Here is a 23,048-nt window from a genome sequence, read left to right on the forward strand (position 1 = left end):
CTTCCCAAAAAGGGTCCCGTGTCAGTGTAAGACCATAAGACTTCAGTGAAGCCAGGTGTGAGAGGTCTGCGTGGCTCCCAGGGGCTGAGACCAGAAGGCCGCCCGCCCCAGGACCACACAGGAGAGGCCCACCTTCTCACGACTGCCCCAACTCCAAAGAAAGGAACAGCACCCAAAGAACAGGAAGGCCAGAGCGTGTAAGTTCTTAAGTCAAATATACAGAGTATTCATTTAATATGTACACATTTACAGAAAGCACTTTCACGAGGAGGCGGCCGCGGCCAACGCGGCCAGCTGCGGGGTGCGAAGGCACTTGTCACAAGCTTCAATACTGCCGTTCCAGGAGGGGAAACTGAGCAGTCAGGAAGGGCACTTCTGAAGCACAGTTGGGAGATCTCTGGAGAGTTCTGGGCAGGAGGAACAAGGACGGCAGGTTGGAGGGATGGGAGCAGGCAGTCCAGGTCTGCCTGCCAGCCTCAGGCCATGCAGGTGACCTCCAGCCCCACTGATAACCACAAGCGCCACCAACAGCCACGGGCCATACCAACAACCAAGGCCACACCGTGGGCCACGTCAACGACCACCTCAGGTCCCACTGACAAACACGGGTCCCACCACAGCCATGGGTCCCACCGACTGCCTCAGGCCACACTTGTCGGACACAGGTCCCACTGAGATCCACAGGCCACACTGGCCACCACAGGCCACACTTGTCAGCCACAGGTCCCACTGAGATCCACAAGCCACACCAACCACCACAGGCCACGCTTGTCAGCCACAGGTCCCACTGAGATCCACAGGCCACACTGGCCACCACAGGCCACGCTTGTCAGCCACAGGTCCCACTGAGATCCACAAGCCACACCAGCCACCACAAGCCATGCTTGTCAGCCACAGGTCCCACTGAGATCCACAGGCCACACTGGCCAACACAGGCCATGCTTGTCAGCCACAGGTCCCACTGAGATCCACAGGCCACACCGGCCACCACAGGCCACACTTATTGGCCACAGGTCCCACTGAGATCCACAGGCTACCACAGGCCACGCTTGTCAGCCACAGGTCCCACTGAGATCCACAGGCCACACATAGCCACAGGTCTCGTCAGCTCTTTGGCCTGGAGCCACAGAGAAACCCAGGTGAGGAATAAGAATGAAGATTCTGTAAACAGCACAACCTCTGGTAACAAACGTTACACGATCTGGTGAGAACACAGACTCGCTTCACCCGCCTGCCACATCACTTGTAACACACAGAAACTTTACAAAAATAGCAACAATCCTAGAATACTCCATTGTTTTCTGCCTGACAGTTATTGAATAACTTATACAAGGTTAAAGAAACGTAGAAAATAAACATTTGTTTTTTGTTTTTGGTGGGTTTTTTTTTTACACAAAATAAAGAAACTATGCACACGGCCTCAGCCTCCTACGGTCCAGCGGGTGTGGGCTGGCAAGGGCTCCCGGTCCCCGCCCAGCGGGCAGCTGCGCTCTTACTCCTTGCCGGCATACTGCACATCCTTGGCGCTCCTGACCGCGCGGTTGTCCACTTTGGGCCCCGAGGCCACCCAACGGGCTGACCGCCCCGAAGGGCAGCTGGGGTCTTTGGTGAATTTACGTGAGAGGAACTTCTCTGCCTCCGGGGAGTCCTCCTCTTCGCGGCCCAGCTCCTCATCCTCGTCCTCCCCGCTACCCCCGTGGGCCCCTGGTCCGGGCAGCACCTCGCCCGCCCTGCGTGGCGGTGGTGTGAAGTTCTTGCACTGGAAGAGCACATCCTTGTGGCCACCGCTGGGGCCGCTGCCTCCCGGCCGCTCAATGGGGTTGCGGATGGGGTTGAGCGGGGCCCACTGGTTGTTGGTGCTTTCATCCCGCGGCAGCCGGCTCCTCTCCCGTTCTTTCCTGCGTTTTCGCGTCCACCACACACAGATGACCACACAGGTCAGCCAAAGCACACTGAACACACTGCACAACATGGGCACCAGCAGGCCTGGGGCGGAAGGTAAAGCAGTGAGCGCAGCAGAGCCGAGGCCCGCGGAACACCGAGTGCCAGCCCGGGGGCCCCAGCCTGGCACTTCCTTTGGTCTCTGGCTGGTGGAGAGGCTCCTGGGACAGGGGCCCGGCCTCCTCTCCCATGGGATAGGGGCAGGGACAGCGGGTGCCCTCCTGCTCTGAGCCAGGTCTACGGGCCAATGCCTGCCAGACTGGGGGTCTGGGACACCTCTTGTCCCTGCTCACCTGTGGACGAGCCATCCATGACCACCGTCTCCACCTTGACCTCAGTGACGGCCAGTAGCAGTGAGCTGTTCCCACGCTGGGTGATGGCGGCCACGATGGCGTGGGCTGCGCTCTGAATCAGACTGCTGTCCGGCAGGTCCCTTGCAGGGCTGAAGGACTGTGCCAGAGGGTGGAGCTATGGGCACGGCTCAGGGGCGCCCGGACAGCACCCCAGATCCCGCCTCCAGGCTCTGAGGCCATAGCTGCTGCCCAAGCTCAGAGCCAGAGCTTGCCCGGGGAGCCCTGCACAGGGTGGATGGGGCGGGGCCCCCCCCGCCCGCCCCCCTGCCCGCCCCACCAAGCCCGTGTCTGTGCGGCGACGCCAGGTCTTTTCAGATAACACAGATCCCAAACGCCAAGGGCTGTGCAACCAACACAGCCTCCTCCTCCTTCCGAGACCCCGGGCCACTCCTGGAGCCTGTCTTATGCCCCTTCTGCCTCTCTCTCTCCTGTTCTGCCCTCACCACCATGTGCCACAAGGCTGCCGGAGCTGCCCCGGCAACGCCACGGGCTGCCAGCCCAGGGTGGCCCATTCAGGGTGCCCCAGGACCCCGACAGAAGGCCCAGGCATCCACAGCTCCAGATACCAGCTCCAGAGGAGTTGCGGCCTCCCAGCCCAGCCCCAAGTCTCGGCTGTCACTCCCCAAGCCGCGTCCCCAGAGCTATGAGCAACTGCTCAGCATGGCCCGTGGCTTCTGCTCAGCGATGCCTGGGCCCGGACCTGCCGACACCTCTGTCCGCCGTGCCTTCCGCACTGTGCAGCTGATCACTGCCTCACCCAGGCTCCCTGTCAGCCCCAGTGGGCCTGGACCACAGCTCCTGAGTCAGGGGCCCAGCCCACCTCCTCTGTTCACAAAGAACCTGGTCTGTGGCCCGCTGGTAGCACTTCCACCATGGTCTGAGACGTCCTGATGCTCCTCCCTCACGTGCCCTCTGACCTCTGCTACAGCCTTGGTTCCCACGGATCTGCCCCCACCTCCCGCTGCTAATGCCTCCTCTCCCACGAGCAGTTAGCATCACAGCCCCCAGGTGCCCAGGGTCCCCCGGGACAGACCTCTGCCACTCACCACAGCCACCTCCACAGCACTGGCTCCCGAGGAGGTCTGGTCACAGAGCAGCAGCAGCAGGCGGTCTCGGGCCACGGCTCTCGTGGCTGGCAGAGAGCGGATTCCAGAGCAGATGGAACCCACGGTGGTGCCCTGGAGAAGAGAGCAGCAGGTGAGGGGGCCCTCAACAGGGACCTGAGGACACTCGCTGCCGCTGCCCTGGGGGCAGCGCGGCCAACAGCTCTACTTGTCCTGTCTCACAGTGAGGCATCTCTGTGAGCGGTGGACACAGTGAGGCCAGGGTGGACGTGAGGCCGGTTCCAAATATCCAGAGGCTGTGGCCAGAACATCCAGCATGCTCCGAGCTGCGGACACAAGCCAGAAAGCGAGTGGCTGTGGGCCACCCAGTGTCCAGGCCCCTGGCCACGCGTGCAGCTAGGGATGTCTCCAGCTGGCCACGTGTGCAGCCCAGCTTGGGCCTGCTCTCAGTCTCCCAGGCTCGGTGCCCATGGGATCCCGTGAGCGGCTGTGCACAGTCCCAGCCGCCCCGCCAAGGGAGCATGAGCCACAGCCGGGCAGCCGCTCAAGGAACAGACACGGCGTCCAGGCACGCTGGGCTGCGGAAGCGCAGGCCACGGCCGGGCAGCCGCTCACCTGGGGCACTTGGTCTCGGTTGAAGCGCAGTGTGAGGCGTGCACAGTTGTTGTCCAGGTGCCCGGAGCGTGGCAGGCAGAGGGTGCTGGGTGGCAGGGGCTCCTCTGCCCGGCATTCCCCCCAGGCCTCACAGGGGGGCTGCAGGCACTGGCCCGGGGACTTCTCCTGACACTGCTGTCCTGGTGGGCACTGGGCACTCAGGGAGTCAGGCTGGCTGGACAGTAGACACGGCTTCCACCCACACCACACCTGGATTCACGGGCATACAGTGACAAGGACGGCAGGCAGCACACAGAGGGAAAAGACAGGATTGGGTCAGTAAGTCCCACAGCACTGTCCCGGACAAGCTGAACAGCACACCAGAAAGACTTCTTGCCAGGTCAGGCAGAGCTGGGTAGGCCTCGGGCCGAACCTCAGTGTCCCCAAATGCAGAAGGGGGACGGGATGTGGTTTGGCCCAGGCCGCTCCCTGCTCTGTGCGTGTCTCCAAGAACAGCCTCACCCCACCCACTCCACCAGCGCGGCGGTGGCTTGGAGGGAGCTGGGCGGGGCATGGCGCGCAGGGCGCGGGGCGGGGCGTGGGGCACGGCGCGGGGCAGGGGAGGCAGGGCTGACAAGAGGCCCCGTGGTTCCACCTTGCTGCAATCCCGATGGCCGTCATGGCAGCGGCAGCTATTACAGTCTTCCACCCAGGAGCTCCCGTGCAGGAAGGGCACGCCCCGGGACCAGCAGGACCTCCCGAACTCCACCACTGCCGGGAGAGGAGGGAGGGTCAGCTGAGTGTCCAGGCCTGGCCCACCCGGCCCTGATAAGCCGCGGCCTGGCGTGGCTGTGGCTGGCCTACCATCCTGGCACCGGGAGCCGGTGCGGCCCGGAGGGCAGCTGCAGCGGTACCCGTTGATTTCGTCCACACAGGTGGCCCCGTAGGCGCAGGGTGAGGACTGGCACTCATCCATGTCTGCAGGGAAGGCAGTGCTCAGGGCGGGGCAGCCAACACACTCACACAGGGCCCAGGGAAGGGCTGGGGCAGGATGGAGCAGGGACACGCCGCAGGCCGGTGGGGACCCCAGGACCCAGGCCCCCTGGCCCTGCAAGGCGGTGGAGGCCAGATGCCCGCGTCTGCAGCAGCCCATGCTGCCGCAGCGGTGGCAGCCATCAGCGGGGCACAGTGCCTCGTCCTGCCTTTGCCCTGTGTGGATGGGACTCTGGGACCCTAGGGCAGCCCCACTGCCGGGCTGACACCCAAGAGCCTGGTGTGGCCTGGAGGCGGACAGCTCCCACCCCTAGCCCCGCTGGCTCTGCACAGCGGTGTCCTAGAGCATGCAGGACACAGAGAAGCGGGAGGGGCCGTGGCCACCGTGGCCACCGATGTGGACATCCGTAGCTTGGCTCACGGGGAGAGCACTGGCCGGGGCCCGGGCTGCTCACTGATGCGGCAGTCGGGACCGGCAAAGCCGGGTGCACACTCGCAGCGGAACCAGTTAACGCCGTCCACGCAGATGCCGCCGTTGTAGCTGCAGGGAAGGTGGGCGTCAGAGACCACAGGCCGTGGGGCCAGCCCCCACCCTGGCCCCCAGGGACGCCACTCACCAAGGAAGTGGGTTGCAGTCGTTGGTGTCTGGATTTAAGGAAAGAGAGAGACAGCTGCTGTTTTACCACCCACTGCCCAGTGCCCCCCACAGGCCAGGCTTGCGGATGAACGGACCCCACAGTGTTCACTGGCCCGGCTAGGCTGGGGGGTGGAGGGAGGGTCCTGGGAAGGCTCAGGCTCCCTGGCAGGGTCACACAGGGGCCAAGAGGGGCCACAGGCTACGGGGCAAGTAGGCAGCGGGGAGACATGGTGCTGCCACCCAGGGGAGGGAGGCCAGGGGACACGGAGAGAGCAGGAGGCGCAGCTCCCCGGGGCTGGGGAGCTTCGGGGAGGAGGCCCTGCCTTGCAGCTTCTCCCACCCAAGACGCCGCCTCTCGCCCCCGCTCACTGTGAGTGCAGGTGCGGCCCTCCCAACCGTCCCGGCAGATGCAGGAGAAGGAGTCGCCGCTGCCCACACAGGTGCCACCATTCTCACAGGGGTTGGGCAGGCAGCTGCTGTTCTTGGCTGTGAGGAGAAGGCACAGGAGTCGCTGTGGCCACGGGGCAGACTCGCCTGACGGCAGGGCAGGCCGGGGGCGTGGAGCGGGGCGGGCTGGCCGGGGCCGGCGCGAGCTACCCACCGACGGTGCAGGTGCTGCCCTTCCAGCCGGGCGGGCAGGCACAGCGGAAGGCGTCCCCGCTGTCATAGCACGTGCCTCCGTTGCTGCAGGTGTAGGCATCGCACTGGAACTCACCTGCGGGCGCAGGGCGCTCAGCGGGCGGGAGCGCAGGGGACCCACCCACCACAGACACACACACACACACACACACACACACACACACACACACACAGGGCGCTCAGCGGGCGGGAGCGCGGGGGACCCACCCCCCACAGACACACACACACACACACACACACACACACACACACACACACACAGGGCGCTCAGCGGGCGGGAGCGCGGGGGACCCACCCCCCCACCCCACTCCCCCACCCCCCCCACACCCCCCCACCCCCCACCCCGCCCACCCCCCCACCCGCCCACCCCCCCCACCCGCCCACCCCCCCCCACCCCCCCACCCACCCACCACAGACACACACACACACACACACACACACACACACAGGGCGCTCAGCGGGCGGGGAGCGCGGGGGACCCCACCCCCCACAGACACACACACACACACACACACACACACACACAGGGCGCTCAGCGGGCGGGAGCGCGGGGGAACCACCCCCCACAGACACACACACACACACACACACACACACACACACACACAGGGCGCTCAGCGGGCGGGAGCGCGGGGGGACCCACCCCCCACAGACACACACACACACACACACACACACACACACACACAGGGCGCTCAGCGGGCGGGGAGCGCGGGGGACCCACCCCCCACAGACACACACACACACACACACACACAGGGGCTCAGCGGGCGGGAGCGCGGGGGACCCCCCCCCACCCACCCCCCCCCCCACCCCCCCCCACCCACCCCCCCCACCCCCCCCACCCCACCCCCCCCCCACCCCCCCCCACCCACCCACCCACCACAGACACACACACACACACACAGGGCGCTCAGCGGGCGGGAGCGCGGGGGACCCCCCCCCACCCCCCCCCCACCCACCCACCCCCCACCCCCCCCCACCCACCCCCACCCCCCCCCCACCCCCCCCCCCCCACCACAGACACACACACACACACACACACAGGGCGCTCAGCGGGCGGGAGCGCGGGGGGACCCACCCACCACAGACACACACACACACACACACACACACAGGGCGCTCAGCGGGCGGGAGCGCGGGGGGGACCCACCCACCACAGACACACACACACACACACACACACACAGGGCGCTCAGCGGGCGGGAGCGCGGGGGACCCACCCCCCCCACCCCCCCCCCACCCCCCCCCCACCCCCCCCCACCCCCCCCACCCCACCCCCGCCCACCCACCCCCCACCCCCCCCCCACCCACCCACCCACCACAGACACACACACACACACACACACAGGGGCTCAGTGGGCGGGAGCGCGGGGGACCCATCCACCCACCCACCACAGACACACACACACACACACACCACAGGGGCTCAGCGGGCGGGAGCGCGGGGGACCCACCCCACCCACCCACCACAGACACACACACACACACACACAGGGCGCTCAGCGGGCGGGAGCGCGGGGGACCCACCCCCCCCACCCCCCCCACCCCCCCCACCCCCCCACCCCCCCCACCCACCCCCCCACCCCCCCCACCCACCCACCCACAGACACACACACACACACAGGGCGCTCAGCGGGCGGGAGCGCGGGGACCCACCCACCCACCCACCACAGACACACACACACACACACACACACACACAGGGCGCTCAGCGGGCGGGAGCGCGGGGGACCCACCCACCACAGACACACACACACACACACACACACACAGGGCGCTCAGCGGGCGGGAGCGCGGGGGACCCACCCACCACAGACACACACACACACACACACACAGGGCGCTCAGCGGGCGGGAGCGCGGGGGACCCACCCCCCCCACCCCCCCCACCCCCCCCACCCCCCCACCACCCCCCCCGCCCACCCACCCCCACCCCCCCCCCACCCACCCACCCACCACAGACACCACACACACACACACAGGGGCTCAGTGGGCGGGAGCGCGGGGACCCATCCACCCACCCACCACAGACACACACACACACACACACACACAGGGGCTCAGCGGGCGGGAGCGCGGGGGACCCACCCACCCACCCACCACAGACACACACACCACACACACACAGGGCGCTCAGCGGGCGGGAGCGCGGGGGACCCACCCCCCCCCACCCCCCCCACCCCCCCCCACCCCCCCACCCCCCCACCCCCCCCACCCCCCCACCCCCCCCACCCACCCCCACCCCCCCCACCCACCCACCACAGACACACACACACACACAGGGCGCTCAGCGGGCGGGAGCGCGGGGACCCACCCACCCACCCACCACAGACACACACACACACACACACACACACACACAGGGCGCTCAGCGGGCGGGAGCGCGGGGGACCCCCCCCCCCACCCCCCCCACCCACCCCCCCCCACCCACCCCCCCACCCCCACCCGCCCACCCACTCCCACCCCCCCACCCGCCCACCCACCCCCACCCCCCCCCACCCACCCACCCACCACAGACACACACACACACACACACACAGGGCGCTCAGCGGGCGACCCACCCACCCACCCACCACAGACACACACACACACACACACACACACACACAGGGGCTCAGCGGGCGGGAGCGCGGGGGACCCACCCACCACAGACACACACACACACACACACACACACACACACACAGGGCGCTCAGCGGGCGGGAGCGCGGGGGACCCACCCCCCCCACCCCCCACCCACCCACCCCCACCCCCCCCCACCCACCCACCCACCACAGACACACACACACACACACACACACACACAGGGCGCTCAGCGGGCGGGAGCGCGGGGGACCCACCCACCACAGACACACACACACACACACACACACACACACACAGGGCGCTCAGCGGGCGGGAGCGCGGGGGACCCACCCCCCCCACCCCCCCCCACCCCCCCACCCCCCCCACCCACCCCCACCCCCCCCACCCACCCACCACAGACACACACACACACACAGGGCGCTCAGCGGGCGGGAGCGCGGGGACCCACCCACCCACCCACCACAGACACACACACACACACACACACACACAGGGCGCTCAGCGGGCGGGAGCGCGGGGGACCCACCCCCCCCACCCCCCCCCCCACCCCCCCCACCCCCCCCCCACCCACCCCCCACCCCCACCCGCCCACCCACTCCCACCCCCCCCCACCCGCCCACCCACCCCCACCCCCCCCACCCACCCACCCACCACAGACACACACACACACACACACAGGGCGCTCAGCGGGCGGAGCGCGGGGACCCACCCACCCACCCACCACAGACACACACACACACACACACACACACACACACACACACACACACACAGGGGCTCAGCGGGCGGGAGCGCGGGGGACCCACCCACCACAGACACACACACACACACACACACACACACACACACAGGGCGCTCAGCGGGCGGGAGCGCGGGGGACCCACCCCCCCCACCCCCCACCCACCCACCCCCACCCCCCCCACCCACCCACCCACCACAGACACACACACACACACACACACACACACACAGGGCGCTCAGCGGGCGGGAGCGCGGGGGACCCACCCACCACAGACACACACACACACACACACACACACACACACACAGGGCGCTCAGCGGGCGGGAGCGCGGGGGACCCACCCCCCCCCACCCCCCACCCACCCACCCCCACCCCCCCCACCCACCCACCCACCCACCACAGACACACACACACACACACACACACACAGGGCGCTCAGCGGGCGGGAGCGCGGGGACCCACCCACCCACCCACCACAGACACACACACATACACACACACACAGGGCGCTCAGCGGGCGGGAGCGCGGGGGACCCACCCCCCCACCCCCCCCACCCCCCCCACCCCCCCCACCCGCCCACCCACCCCCACCCCCCCCCACACAGGGCGCTCAGCGGGCGGGAGCGCGGGGGACCCACCCACCCACCCACCACAGACACACACACATACACACACACACAGGGCGCTCAGCGGGCGGGAGCGCGGGGGACCCACCCCCCCACCCCCCCCACCCCCCCCACCCCCCCCCCACCCGCCCACCCACCCCCACCCCCCCCACACAGGGCGCTCAGCGGGCGGGAGCGCGGGGGACCCACCCACCCACCCACCACAGACACACACACACACACACACACACACAGGGCACTCAGCGGGCGGGAGCGCAGGGGACCCAACCCCCCCCCACCCCCCCCACCCCCCCCCACCCCCCACCCGCCCACCCACCCCCACCCCCCCACCCGCCCACCCCCCCCACCCCCCCCCACAGGGCGCTCAGCGGGCGGGAGCGCGGGGGACCCACCCACCCACCCACCACAGGCACACACACACACACACACACACACACAGGGCGCTCAGCGGGCGGGAGCGCAGGGGACACACCCACCCACCCACCACAGACACACACACACACACACACACACACACAGGGCGCTCAGCGGGCGGGAGAGCGGGGGACACACCCACCCACCCACCCACCCACACACACACACACACACACACACACACACAGGGCGCTCAGCGGGCGGGAGCGCGGGGGACACACCCACCCACACACACACACAAACACAGGGCGCTCAGGGGACACACCCACCCACACACACACCCACACACCCACACACCCACACACACACACACACACACACACACGGCGCTCCGCGGGCAGGACCGCGGGGCCCCCCACCTCCCTGTGCACAGGCCCGGCACTCACGGGAGTGGCAGGTCTTCCCCTTCCAGCCATCGTGGCAGGCGCAGTAGAAGTCATTGACCAGGTCGTAGCAGCGGCCGCGGCTGTGGCAGGGGTCAGGGAGGCAGTCGTTGGGATCTGAGGGGAGGATGCCGGTCAGCAGGGGTTTACCGGCGCAGGGGGGCTTTGGGAAGAGAGCAAGAGCCGGAGCGGGCATGGCACATCAGAGCCAGGCGGGAAGGGGGTTGAGCCAAACTGGCTACAGACTTCCGGAACCTGGGCTCACTGAGCTGCGTCAGGTGTAGGGAAGAGCCCCGTGGTGCGTGCAGGATGGAACACAGGCCAGGCAGAGGTGCAGTGTGGGGCTGAGCCGGGCCCAGAGCGTGGGGCTGAGCCGGGCCCAGAGCGTGGGGCTGACCGGGCCCGGAGCGTGGGGCTGAGCGGGCCCAGAGCGTGAGGCTGAGCCGGGCCCAGAGCGTGGGGCTGAGCGGGCCCGGAGCGTGGGGCTGAGCGGGCCCAGAGCGTGAGGCTGAGCCGGGCCCGGAGCGTGAGGCTGAGCGGGCCCGGAGCGTGGGGCTGAGCCGGGCCCGGAGCGTGGGGCTGAGCCGGGCCAGAGCGTGAGGCTGAGCGGACCCGGAGCGTGAGGCTGAGCCGGGCCCGGAGCGTGGGGCTGAGCGGGCCCGGAGCGTGGGGCTGAGCGGGCCCGGAGCGTGAGGCTGAGCCGGGCCCGGAGCGTGGGGCTGAGTGGGCCCGGAGTGTGGGGCTGAGCCGGGCCCGGAGCGTGGGGCTGAGCCGGCCCAGAGCGTGGGGCTGAGCCGGGGCAGCAGCAGGGCAGGATGGAATGCAGGCCAGGCAGAGGTGCAGTGTGGGGCTGAGCCACCCGCAGCGGCAGGGCACAAGCACTCACTGGTATCACAGAGCTCGCCTTCCCAGCCGCTGGGGCAGAAGCAGCGGAAGGAATCCACCTCGTCAATGCACGTGCCCCCATTGTGGCAGGGCTGGCCCAGACAGTCATCGATGTCTGCAGGAGAGGCTGCGTGAGACCTCCCCAGGCCCCAGGCCCCAGCCCTCCCCAGGCCCCAGCCCTCTCCAGCCCTCCCCAGCCCTCCCCAACCCTCCCCAGGCCCCAGCCCTCCCCAGCCCTCTCCAGCCCTTCCCAACCCTCCCCAGGCCCCAGCCCTCCCCAGCCCTCTCCAGCCCTTCCCAACCTCCCCAGGCCCCAGCCCTCCCCAGCCCTCCCAACCCTCCCCAGGCCCCAGCCCTCCCCAGCCCTCTCCAGCCCTCCCCAGCCCTCTCCAGCCCGCCCTAGTCCCCAGCCCTCCCCAGCCCTCTCCAGCCCTCCCCAGCCCTCTCCAGCCTGCCCCAGTCCCCAGCCCTCCCCGTCCCCAGCCCTCTCCAGCCCTCCCCAGCCCTCTCCAGCCCTCCCCAGCCCTCCCCAGCCCGCCCCAGTCCCCAGCCCTCCCCGTCCCCAGCCCTCCCCAGCCCTCCCCAGCCCTCTCCAGCCCTCCCCAGCCCACCCCAGTCCCCAGCCCTCCCCGTCCCCAGCCCTCTCCAGCCCTCTCCAGCCCTCCCCAGCCCTCCCAACCCTCCCCAGGCCCCAGCCCTCCCCAGCCCTCTCCAGCCCTCCCCAGCCCTCTCCAGCCCGCCCTAGTCCCCAGCCCTCCCCAGCCCTCTCCAGCCCTCCCCAGCCCTCCCCAGCCCGCCCCAGTCCCCAGCCCTCCCCGTCCCCAGCCCTCCCCAGCCCTCTCCAGCCCTCCCCAGCCCTCCCCGTCCCCAGCCCTCCCCGTCCCCAGCCCTCTCCAGCCCTCCCCAGCCCTCCCCAGCCCTCCCCAGCCCTCCCCGTCCCCAGCCCGCCCCAGTCCCCAGCCCAGTCCCCAGCCCTCCCCAGCCCTCCCCGTCCCCAGCCCGCCCCAGTCCCCAGCCCAGTCCCCAGCCCTCCCCAGCCCTCTCCAGCCCTCTCCAGCCCTCCCCAGCCCGCCCCAGTCCCCAGCCCAGTCCCCAGCCCTCCCCAGCCCTCTCCAGCCCTCTCCAGCCCTCCCCAGCCCGCCCCAGTCCCCAGCCCTCCCCAGCCCACTCCAGCCCGCCCCAGTCCCCAGCCCTCCCCAGCCCTCCCCAGCCCTCCCCAGCCCACCCCAGTCCCCAGCCCTCCCCGTCCCCAGCCCTCCCCAGCCCTCCCCAGCCCTCTCCAGCCCGCCCCAGTCCCCAGCCCTCCCCAGCCCTCCCCATCCCCAGCCCGCCCCAGTCCCCAGCCCAGTCCCCAGCCCTCCCCAGCCCTCCCCAGTCCTCTCCAGCCCTCCCCAGCCCTCCCCAGCCCTGTCCAGCCCGCCCCAGTCCCCAGCCCTCCCCAGCCCTCCCCAGCCCGTCCCCAGCCCTCCCCAGCCCTCCCCGTCCCCAGCCCTCCCCAGCCCTCCCCAGCCCTCCCCGTCCCCAGCCCTCCCCAGCCCTCTCCAGCCCGCCCCAGTCCCCAGCCCTCCCCAGCCCTCCCCGTCCCCAGCCCTCCCCAGCCCTCCCCAGCCCTCTCCAGCCCGCCCCAGTCCCCAGCCCTCCCCAGCCCTCTCCAGCCCGTCCCCAGCCCTCCCCAGCCCTCCCCGTCCCCAGCCTGCCACGTGTAGCACTCACTCTCATGGCAGTAGGTGCCCGTGAAGCCACTGTCACAGACGCAGGAGAAGTTTCCCCCAGGCTGGCTGACACAGTGTCCGTGGGGGCCACACACGCTGGTGGGGGCCACGCCAGACACCCCAGACCCCACCTCAACCCCGCAACCGTCAATCACTGCGGCAGAGAAGCAGGGGTCAGGCTCCTCTCCCTCCCTCCGCCACCCACCCTCCCGCCCGCAGCTGCTCCAGCACCTCTGCAGGCCCCACCCGGACAGGGCTCCCTGGGCAACGAGCAGTTCTTGCCACCGAAGTCCTCAGGGCAGGCACAGTAGTAGTCCCCCTCCAGGCTGTAGCAGTGAGCACCATTTAGACAGGGGCTTGGCTCACAGAAGTCCACGTTGACCTGCGAGACGAGAGGAGGCACATGTGTCCCCAGGGCCCGGCCTGGGCGCAGGTGGCCTCAGACCCCTGAAGCCCAGCCTGGACAGCAGGCCCCCGGTCCTGGGCAGGCAGTGCCACCCACGCCTGAGGCCCCCGCCCAGCGATCGTCCAGGCCCCGCCGGCAGGACGGAAGCACCTGTGGGCCCCCAGGCCCCTCCACCCTCGCTCCACAGCAGCAGGGCTTCCTACGCCTCCCACAGGCAGCATCCGGCCTCGGCTCCTCCCACCAACAGGAAAGCCAGCTCCTGACCTGCCACCCTGCCGGGACACCCGCACAACCAAGAGCCAGCACCACCACCGTGCAGCCTGGGGCTGGCCCCGCCCCAGGAGGCTGACTGGGCAGAAGTCCACCCTCCACACAGAGGCCAGGGCAGGATCACACAGGGCTGGGAGGCGGGAAGTGTGGAAGGAGGGGACTGGGACCCAGTGCAGTACTAAGGGGGACAAGGGTGTCAGCCCTAGAGCGAGAGGGCCAGTCCTGTGCAAAACAGACCCTACTGGTCCTGAGGGGCTCAAGTACCAGGCACCCTCCTTGCCCCAGGCACCCTGACAAGCAGGCCCGAAGAAGCCAGACCCTGGCCACCCTGTAGACTCCGCACGGCCATGCTCCCAGGATGCTGCAGCCCGTGGGCTGTGGAGCCCATTCCACTGTGGCTCCTCAGTCCCTGGGCTGGGACAGGGGTGGCTGAGCCACAGGCCTCACCTCACAGAGCGGTCCAGAGAGACCCCGGGGACAGCGGCAGCGGAAGCCCTCCTGCAGGTCTTCACACACGCCCCCGCCGTGGCAGGGGCTGCTGGCACAGCCACCCTGCTCCAGCTCGCAGTGCCGGCCTCCAAAGCCGGGGGGACATACGCATTGGTAGCCATTGACCAGGTCCTGTGGAGGGAGCAGGTGAGCCTCCTGCAGCCCCTGCGCCCACCCGCCCCTGGCCCACCCGCCCCTGCCCCCACCCGCCCCTCCGCCCACCCGCCCCTGCGCCCACCCACCCCTGGCCCACCCGCCCCTGGCCCAGGCAGGCCGCAGCCTCACCTTGCAGGTGCCACCGTGCCGACACTGCCCACGACAGTCATTGATGTCTGGGGAGAAAGGCCCAGGGGCAAGTCAGAGGGGCCCGCAGCCCACCCCAGCTCCACCCGCCTGCGGCGCCCACCCATACTGACTGATGTGGCAGTCGATGCCCTTCCAGCCCGGGAGGCAATCACAGTAATAGCCGCCAATCAGGTTTTTGCAAGACAAAGCATTAAGGCACGGCTTCCCTTCGCACTCATTGGCGTCTGTGGACAAGACAAGGGGAACCATGGGGCCCAGGCCCCACCCGCCCGCCGTGCCTGGACCCACAGCCCAGCACCGCCAGCAGAGCCAGCCGCATGCACAGCACCATCCATGCACCACGGCTCTGGGACGTCCTTACCCAGCTGGCAGGTGGCGCCTACCCACTGCTCAGGGCAGATGCACTCGAAGCCATCCACCTGGTCCACGCAGGTGCCACCGGCCGCACAAGGGTTGGAAGCACACTCGTCGATGTCTGCAGGGATAGAGGCACGGGCCGTGGCCAGTGAGCCCCATGCCCCCCACGGGCACGCGTGGCCCAGGAGCATGGGATGTGGCCAGAGGCAGAGCTGGTGAACCCGCACGGGCATGCGTGGGACTGGGCCATTATGTAGGTTAGGGGCTGTGTGGGTCAAGGCCACTAGGAAAGTGTGGGGAGTGGCCCCCAGGTGTGGGCTGTGGCCAGTGAATGAGGGTGTGGCCGGTGAGTGTCGGCACAGCCCGTGGGGGTTAGGAGACTCACAGCGTAGGGCAGGACCAGCTGCCCCCTGGCCATCCGAATCTACCACACAAGTGGACTGGACTCTAGGGAGCTACTCATCACACAAAGCCCCGGACGCGGGCTGGAGCCACCGTGACTCACCAAGCGCGCAGGTGGGCCCGCTCCAGCCTGGCGGGCAGTGGCACTCGAAGCCGGACGGCGCCTCGTGACAAGAGCCCCCGTTGGCACACGGGTTAGAGGCACAGGCGTGCTCCGCTGCAGAACCCGAGTAGTAGTTTGTGGGGTACCTGGGCAGCCCCCCGGCTCCCCGTTCCCCAAGGGCTCCAACCCCACGCCCACCAGGCCCAAGGCCAGACCACAGGCCACTGTACAAGGCAGCCAGAGAGATGGCCACGGGCAGCGGACGGTGGTGGTCAGTCCCAGCACCGCCCCATGCCCAGCCAGGCTCACTGCCCAGCCTCTCACCTCGCTCGCAGTTCTTGCCGGAGTAGCCATCTGGGCAGGCGCAGTGGTACTGGTCGGGCTCTGCGTTGATGCAGGTCCCCCCATTGACACAGGGGTGGTGGCTGCCACAGTAGTTCAGGTCTGGGGAGAGGAGCAGGGCTCTCAGAGAACAGGCTTCGGAGCTTGAGGGTGTCCTTGTCCACTGCCCACCGCCCACCAGCTACCACCCACTGCCCACCACCCACCATCCACTGCCCACCACCCACTGCCCACCGCTCACCGCCCACCACCCACTGCCCACCGCCCACCGGCTACCATCCACTGCCCACAACCCACCACCCACTGCCCACCGGCTACCATCCACTGCCCACCACCCACCACCCACCGCCCACCGGCTACCACCCACTGCCCACCGCCCACCCGCCATCCCCCGCCCACTGCCCACCGCCCACTGCCCACCGCCCACCGGCTACCATCCACTGCCCACAACCCACCACCCACTGCCCACCGGCTACCATCCACTGCCCACCACCCACCACCCACCGCCCACCGGCTACCACCCACTGCCCACCGCCCACCCGCCATCCCCCGCCCACTGCCCACCGGCTACCACCCACTGCCTACCACCCACTGCCCACCCGCCACCCCCCGCCCACCGGCTACCACCCACTGCCCACCGCCCACTGCCCACCCGCCAACCCCCGCCCACTGCCCACCCGCCACCCCCCGCCCACTGCCCACTGCCCACTCGCCACCCCCCGCCCACTGCCCACTGCCCACCCGCCACCCCCTGCCCACCGGCTACCACCCACTGCCCACCGCCCACCCGCCACCCCCACCCACTGCCCACCCGCCACCCCCCACCCACTGCCCACCACCCACTGCCCACCCGCCACCCCCCCACCCACTGCCCACTGCCCACCCGCCACCCCCTGCCCACCGGCTACCTTTGTCACAGAGCAGGCCACCCCAGTTGGTCTCACAGTCACAGTGCCAGGGCTCCACACAGCTGCCGTGCAGGCAGCCTGGGTACGGGACACACTCATCACAGAACTTGCCCTGCCAGCCGTAGCTGCACCTGGGGGCCGCAGAGGCAAGACTGTGAGCGGGGCGGCAGGTGCAGAAGTGCCCCCACACACACAGAGCCAACCGGCTCGGGACTTTGAACCAGAGCAGCTCCGAGCCAGGCAGAGGTTACGGCCCGTCGGCCAGCCCCCAGTCCCAGGCATTCCGGGCTGCGGGCTCTGACAGTCAGCCCCAGCTGCCCTGTCACTCCTCCCTGAGCTATTCTAGGACTCATCCTGAGCCAGGCCCCAAAAGCAGGCGCCGGGAGAGGCAGACCCAGCCACGCCCGGGGAGCGTGGCCCAGGAGCGCCAGCTCCTGCTCCCCAGGTGCTGCCAGCACCCACGGGGGCGACCGGGAAGACCTGGGGAGAAGCTCTGGCCATCCTGGCTGTGTGACCTTGGGGGCTCGGTGTGACCTTGCTGCTGCCCAAGGACCCAACTCTCGGCAAGCCTACGTGGGGCACACCTCACAGACAGGCCGCTGTCTGGCCGTCTGACAGACGGCCCGCACTGGGGCAGCTCCCGGCAGCAGAGGCATGGGGGCTGCCCTGGGGGTGGCACTGGGGCCTCTGCATCCCCTCTGCGGGTGCTGCCAGGGGTGAGCAGGCTCGCCGTGCAGAGCCAGCTGGTAGCAGCCTGGGGTCCTGGGCCTGGCAGGCTGCCCTCCAGTCCCAGACAGGTCTCTGAGGACCTGGCCCAGGATGCCCAGGACGCCCAGGCACTACTGGGCAGGAATGACGTCCAGGCCACAGCGCTTCCACACCGGCACCCGACCAGTTATTTTTAGAAAAGAACCACAGCCCTTCCTGAGCCGCCTGGAGTCACACAGAGCCAAGGTTAGCAGCCCAGCTCACCCAGGCTGGGAACTGGGAAACTGAGGCTGGGAGCAGGTGGCTGTGGATCCAGCCCGCTGTGCTCAGGGCAGGTCCACAGTGGGCCTGAGGTCTGCACCACAGATCCTCCCCCCAGGCCACAGGGGACACAAGAGGAGGCAGGTGACACGCAGGCCCTGGGTCACCCCCAGGGAGTGGCATGGGCTTACGGGGACCCCAGATCTCCTGGGTCCTAAGGAATGGAATCAGCTCTGGGCGGGGCACACCACACCAGACCCCACTTCCCACTTTCCTGCCAGCAGTCCCGGGTGTGGGGAGGGGCAGCAGGAAGGCATAGCCATCTCCTCAGCATCCGGCCGGGGAGGGGGATGTCCCCGCTGAAACCCGAGCCCGGGCCCGGCCTCACCCACAGGGCCAGGAGGAGGTAGCTGGGCTCACCTACTGCTCCAGGCCCCATCCCTGAATTCCGCCCCTCAGCCGCCCCTCATCTTCCGGTGCAGCCACAGCCTTCCTGCACCGTGGGAGGGGTGCCACTCTCCCGCCGCAGTGGGGGCCCTCTGTGCGGCCCAGCACTGACCACAGGCCCGCCATCGAGTAGTGCCCTACACCAAGGGCAGGAGGGTGTCTGCTGGGCTCACCAGCTCTGCGTCTGCCTCCGCACCAGGACAGGGCTGGGATTTCTAGCCTTACACTCGCCTCCTGCCCCGGACCTAGCACCAGGTGTGGCCCCTTAAGGTCATCCCTCCCAACCCCCCACCCCATCCGCTTGTCTTGTCTGAAGCTCCAGCATATGGGAGCCACTGGTGAAGGGGCCCGGGGCCTGCCTCCCACCCTGGGGCCAGGCCCGGCAGGAGGCTGCTCCCACTACCTCCCACCAGATCAACCCATCTCCACACACCCACCCCCCGCCCACCCCCTCCAACACCCCAGCCCCCCCACCTCGCCCACCACCCTCCAACATCCCAGACCTCCCACCTCGCCCACCCCCCCAACACCCTAGGCCCCCTCCAACACCCCAGCCCCCCCACCTCACCCACACCCCTCCAACACCCCAGCCCCCCTCCAACACCCCAGCCCCCCCACCTCACCCACCCCCTCCAACACCGCAGACTGCCACCTCACCCACCAACCCTCCATCACCCCAGCCCCCCACCTCCCCCACCCCCCTCCAACACCCCAGCCCCCCCACCTCACCTACCCCCTCCAACATCCCAGCCCCCCACCTCCCCCACCCCCCTCCAACACCCCAGCCCCCCCACCTCACCTACCCCCTCCAACATCCTAGCCCCCCACCTCACCTACCCCCTCCAACACCCCAGCACCCCCACCTCACCTACCCCCTCCAACATCCCAGCCCCCCACCTCCCCCACCCCCCTCCAACACCCCAGCCCCCCCACCTCACCTACCCCCTCCAACATCCCAGCCCCCCACCTCCCCCACCCCCGTCCAACACCCCAGCCCCCCACCTCGCCCAGCCCCCTCCAACACCCCAGCACCCCACCTGGCCCAGCCCCCCTCCAACATCCCAGCCCCCCACCTCGCCCAACCCCCTCCATCACCCCAGCCCCCCTACCTCGCCCACCCCCCTCCAACATCCCAGCCCCCCACCTCACCCACCCCCCTCCAACACCCCAGCCCCCCCACCTCTCCCACCCCCCTCCAACACCCCAGCCCCCACACCTCGCCCAACCCCCCTCCAACATCCCAGCCCTCCCACCTCGTCCACCCCCCTCCAACACCCCAGCCCCACCTCACCCACCCTCCTCCAACACCCCAGTCCCCCCACCTACCTCCCCTCCAACACCCCAGCACCCCCTCACCCGCCCCCCCTCCAACACCCCAGCCCCCCTCCCCACCCCCCTGTCCACCTCCCCTCAACCCCACCCCTCTGCCCACCCCAGCCTGGGGCTGCCTGCCCCCTCTCCGTTCAGCCTTAGGGAAATTACCTAACATCTGTGCCTCAGCACCATGTGAAGAAAATGAGGGGCACTCCAGCCCTGGGGGGGAGGGGGAGGGGGAGGGGAGGGGCGGCGGAATGATGCGGGGTTGGGAGATGAAGCACAGAGCACCGGCTGCCTCCCCCTCTCCTGCCAGCTGACCCCAGCCCTTCCATGCCGCTGCGGGACGGGGACCGCCGGGCCCCAAGTCTCCCAGGAGCGCCGGGCCCTGCTCCACCCCACCTGCTCTGGGAGGGCCTAGGGGCCTCCTTCCAAGTCCTGGGTGCAGAGTCCACACACTCCCACCTGACGGGGCCAGGGCTCTCCTCTCAGCCTCCCCCTTCCGCTCCCCTGCACACTGCAGGCCTCGGCCTCTCCCAGATACCTCCCCTCCTGTCCAGCCCTCCTTCCCCACCTGCCCTGCCCCTCCCATACCCACCTCCCTCCGCTGCTCCCCTGCTCAGCGGCTTAGGATCTCTCTGGACCCCACACGCTTCCTCTCAGTCCCGTATCAAACCTCTTCACAAACCCTGGCCCCCAAGAAGGATATCTGTGAGTTCTGCTGTCACCCCCAAAACTGACTTGTGTCCCACATCTCTACAGTACCCCAATCCTTACAACCACCCTCTGAGCCCCCCACTCAGCACAACTCTCCAGGGAACCCTGCGCCCAGGCGCCTGGCCCTTGGAGGTGGGCAGTCCCTGTGAAGCTACTGGCCTCCACCCACCACACCCAGAACAGCAAGGTCCCCCACATCCTCCGCCTGACCCTGCGGCCTTCCTCCCCCGCACCACGCCCATCTCCCCTCCCACCCCACCCGTGGTGCGGGGCAGGTGCCACAGCACACCAGCAACTGTTTGCTGAACCCACGCAAGGGCAAAGAAGGGGCAGGCGCGGAGGTGCTCACCTGCACTCCCCAGGCACGGAGCATCCCCCATGGAGCAAATTACATCCTTGTTTACACACGGCTGTGAACAGAGGGGTGGAGAACCAGATGCAGCCAGCTCAGCAGCTGGGCTAGGCCCAGCCCAGCTCCGCCCCAGGCCCCTCCCTCTCCGGGCCCCGCCCACCTAGGCTCTACCCCACACACCTTCCTTGCACTCCTTGCCCATCCAGCCGTCCATGCAGGCCTTGTTGCCGTACTGGTCACAGGTGTAGTGGCCGAAGAAGTCATTGCGGGGCCTGCAGAACTTGTTGCAGGTGGCACTGTAGTAGTTCTCGTCACAGCGCACCCGGATCTGCAGCTCCAGGTGAGCCACGTGGCCACTGAAGTGCAGGCTCTTCCAGCGGTCCTCCGGGTTGATCATGCCGGCATGGGACACACGCTCGATCAGCAGGTCCTCTTTAGGGGCAGCAGAGACAGCCAGCTACATCACCACCGCTACAGGCCCAAGAAACCAACCTGGCCCGCCCGTGGAGGGACAGGGAACAACCTAGCTCTAACCTGCAGTGGCTGGGAGGGTGCAAGATCCCAATACTAGCCAGAGCACACTGGACACGCAGGCCCAGAGCTGCACAGAGCCCTGCCCCGCCCTGCCCAGCCACCCTGAGCAACATTCTTGCTCCAGCCCATACCCACAAGGTGGATGGCACAGGAGGCTGGGGCCTGTAAGGAGAAAAGGCTGGACCACAGGCTTCCCTGGGGAGACCATGGCTACGCCAGGGCACAAACCCCAGGCCCCAGCAGGCGGTGCCCATGCTGGCTAGCACCCCTGCAAGGCGCGATGTCCAGCCCACAGGGGGGCAGCACTCAGCCCTCCACCTGCACAGCCAGAGCTACCTGGCAGCTCCAGGCACACTCTACTGACCCCATCTTTTTTCTCTTTTTTTTTTGCCAGTCCTGGTGTTTGAACTCAGGGCCTAAACACTGTCCCTGAGCTTTTGTTTTGTTTTTGCTCAAGCTAGCACTCTACCACTAGAGCCACCACACTGCTTCCAGCCTTTTCTGTGTATGTGGTACTGAGGAATCAAACCCAGGGCTTCATACATACTAGGCAAGCACTCTAGCACAAAGCCACATTCCCAGCCTCATGTTTTTAAAACTGGGGTTTGAACTCAATGCTTTGAAGGTGCTAGCGAGGCACTCTACCACTTGAGCCACAGCTCCAGCCTTTTTTGTGTGTTACTTTTCAAATAAGGTCTCCTATTTTTGCCCAGTCTGGCCTTGGCCCGTGGTCTTTCTATCCTCATCTCCATGTAGCTGGGATTACAGACACGGACACTATGTCTAACTTACTGCTCCATCTTAAAAGAGCCTTCCTTGGTCTTCAGCCCCCATGGGCCTAGCTGGCCCTCAAGGAGCGGTGGGACAGGTGCCGCAGGCCAAGGTAGCCCTGGCTCTGGGCCATCTCTCCCCAGACCTCCACAGGAGACTCAGGAACCCCACTTCTCCCCTCCGCATTAGCACAGGCCGGGGGTGACCAGTCCGCTGGGCCTCTGCTAGCAGGCTTCACACCAGGCTTCCAGACCCCTCCTGAGGCCTTGCTTAGGCAGAAATGGGCCACTGGAGGGTGTCTTGCTCCTCCACATAACCAACGTGGGCCCCACAGGAGAGCAACACTGAAGCCAAGAGCAGGAAGGTGTGCAACATGGCCAAGCTTCCTGGAGGCGGGATAAAAAGGGCAAACCTCCCACAAGACCCTCCAGGTAGAGGAAGCAGTCCTGGAGCCTGAGCCTCTGACCTCTGCAGACAGAGAAGCAAGCCCGGCGGTGGCAGGGCAGAGGCCGGGCCTGCGGCAGCCAGCTCCCCGGCTGCCCGGTGGGTTCACTCACCGTCTGGAGTGGTGTCGTTGTCCCAGTCCCAGGCCTCTACGATGAGCGTGAAGGAGCGCTGTGGACATGGGAGGGTGGTCAGGTACCCGAGGCCACCTGCCTGCCCCCATCCCGAGGTTCACGTTACCCACCGTGTCCCCTCCACAGACTCCAGATGCCGGCTCAAGTAAAAAAGACCCTCCTGCCCACAAGGCTGAGGGCTCTACCTCCTGGCCCTTGGGACCCTCCTGCC

The 23,048-nt window shown here is 68.3% G+C and overlaps 1 protein-coding gene across 2 annotated transcripts in view; it reads right to left on the reverse strand.

Annotated features, from left to right (window-relative positions):
* Window positions 1–208: 208 nt before the first annotated feature.
* Jag2 (jagged canonical Notch ligand 2) overlaps window positions 209–23,048 on the reverse strand; it is a 30,549-nt gene continuing 7,709 nt past the window's right edge. Inside the window, exons 3-26 of one of the 2 annotated variants that reach the window (XM_042669166.1) lie at window positions 22,817–22,874; window positions 21,135–21,386; window positions 20,952–21,012; window positions 17,156–17,286; window positions 16,230–16,349; window positions 15,906–16,019; window positions 15,405–15,518; window positions 15,154–15,267; window positions 15,023–15,069; window positions 14,696–14,869; window positions 13,804–13,954; window positions 13,574–13,726; window positions 11,862–11,975; window positions 10,979–11,092; window positions 6,184–6,297; window positions 5,952–6,068; window positions 5,563–5,590; window positions 5,401–5,486; window positions 4,817–4,930; window positions 4,608–4,723; window positions 3,974–4,222; window positions 3,341–3,472; window positions 2,235–2,391; window positions 209–1,986 (exon numbers count right to left, since the gene is read on the reverse strand). In XM_042669166.1, coding sequence (XP_042525100.1) covers window positions 1,493–1,986; window positions 2,235–2,391; window positions 3,341–3,472; window positions 3,974–4,222; window positions 4,608–4,723; window positions 4,817–4,930; window positions 5,401–5,486; window positions 5,563–5,590; window positions 5,952–6,068; window positions 6,184–6,297; window positions 10,979–11,092; window positions 11,862–11,975; window positions 13,574–13,726; window positions 13,804–13,954; window positions 14,696–14,869; window positions 15,023–15,069; window positions 15,154–15,267; window positions 15,405–15,518; window positions 15,906–16,019; window positions 16,230–16,349; window positions 17,156–17,286; window positions 20,952–21,012; window positions 21,135–21,386; window positions 22,817–22,874 — 3,324 coding nt within the window. In that variant the 3' untranslated portion in view covers window positions 209–1,492. The remainder of the gene's footprint in view (window positions 1,987–2,234; window positions 2,392–3,340; window positions 3,473–3,973; window positions 4,223–4,607; window positions 4,724–4,816; window positions 4,931–5,400; window positions 5,487–5,562; window positions 5,591–5,951; window positions 6,069–6,183; window positions 6,298–10,978; window positions 11,093–11,861; window positions 11,976–13,573; window positions 13,727–13,803; window positions 13,955–14,695; window positions 14,870–15,022; window positions 15,070–15,153; window positions 15,268–15,404; window positions 15,519–15,905; window positions 16,020–16,229; window positions 16,350–17,155; window positions 17,287–20,951; window positions 21,013–21,134; window positions 21,387–22,816; window positions 22,875–23,048) is intronic. The other variant, XM_042669167.1, reaches the window with a different exon arrangement.

The sequence above is a fragment of the Dipodomys spectabilis genome, unplaced genomic scaffold (genome assembly GCF_019054845.1).
Source record: "Dipodomys spectabilis isolate Male_0828 unplaced genomic scaffold, ASM1905484v1 ptg000486l, whole genome shotgun sequence".
Taxonomy (NCBI): domain Eukaryota; kingdom Metazoa; phylum Chordata; class Mammalia; order Rodentia; family Heteromyidae; genus Dipodomys; species Dipodomys spectabilis.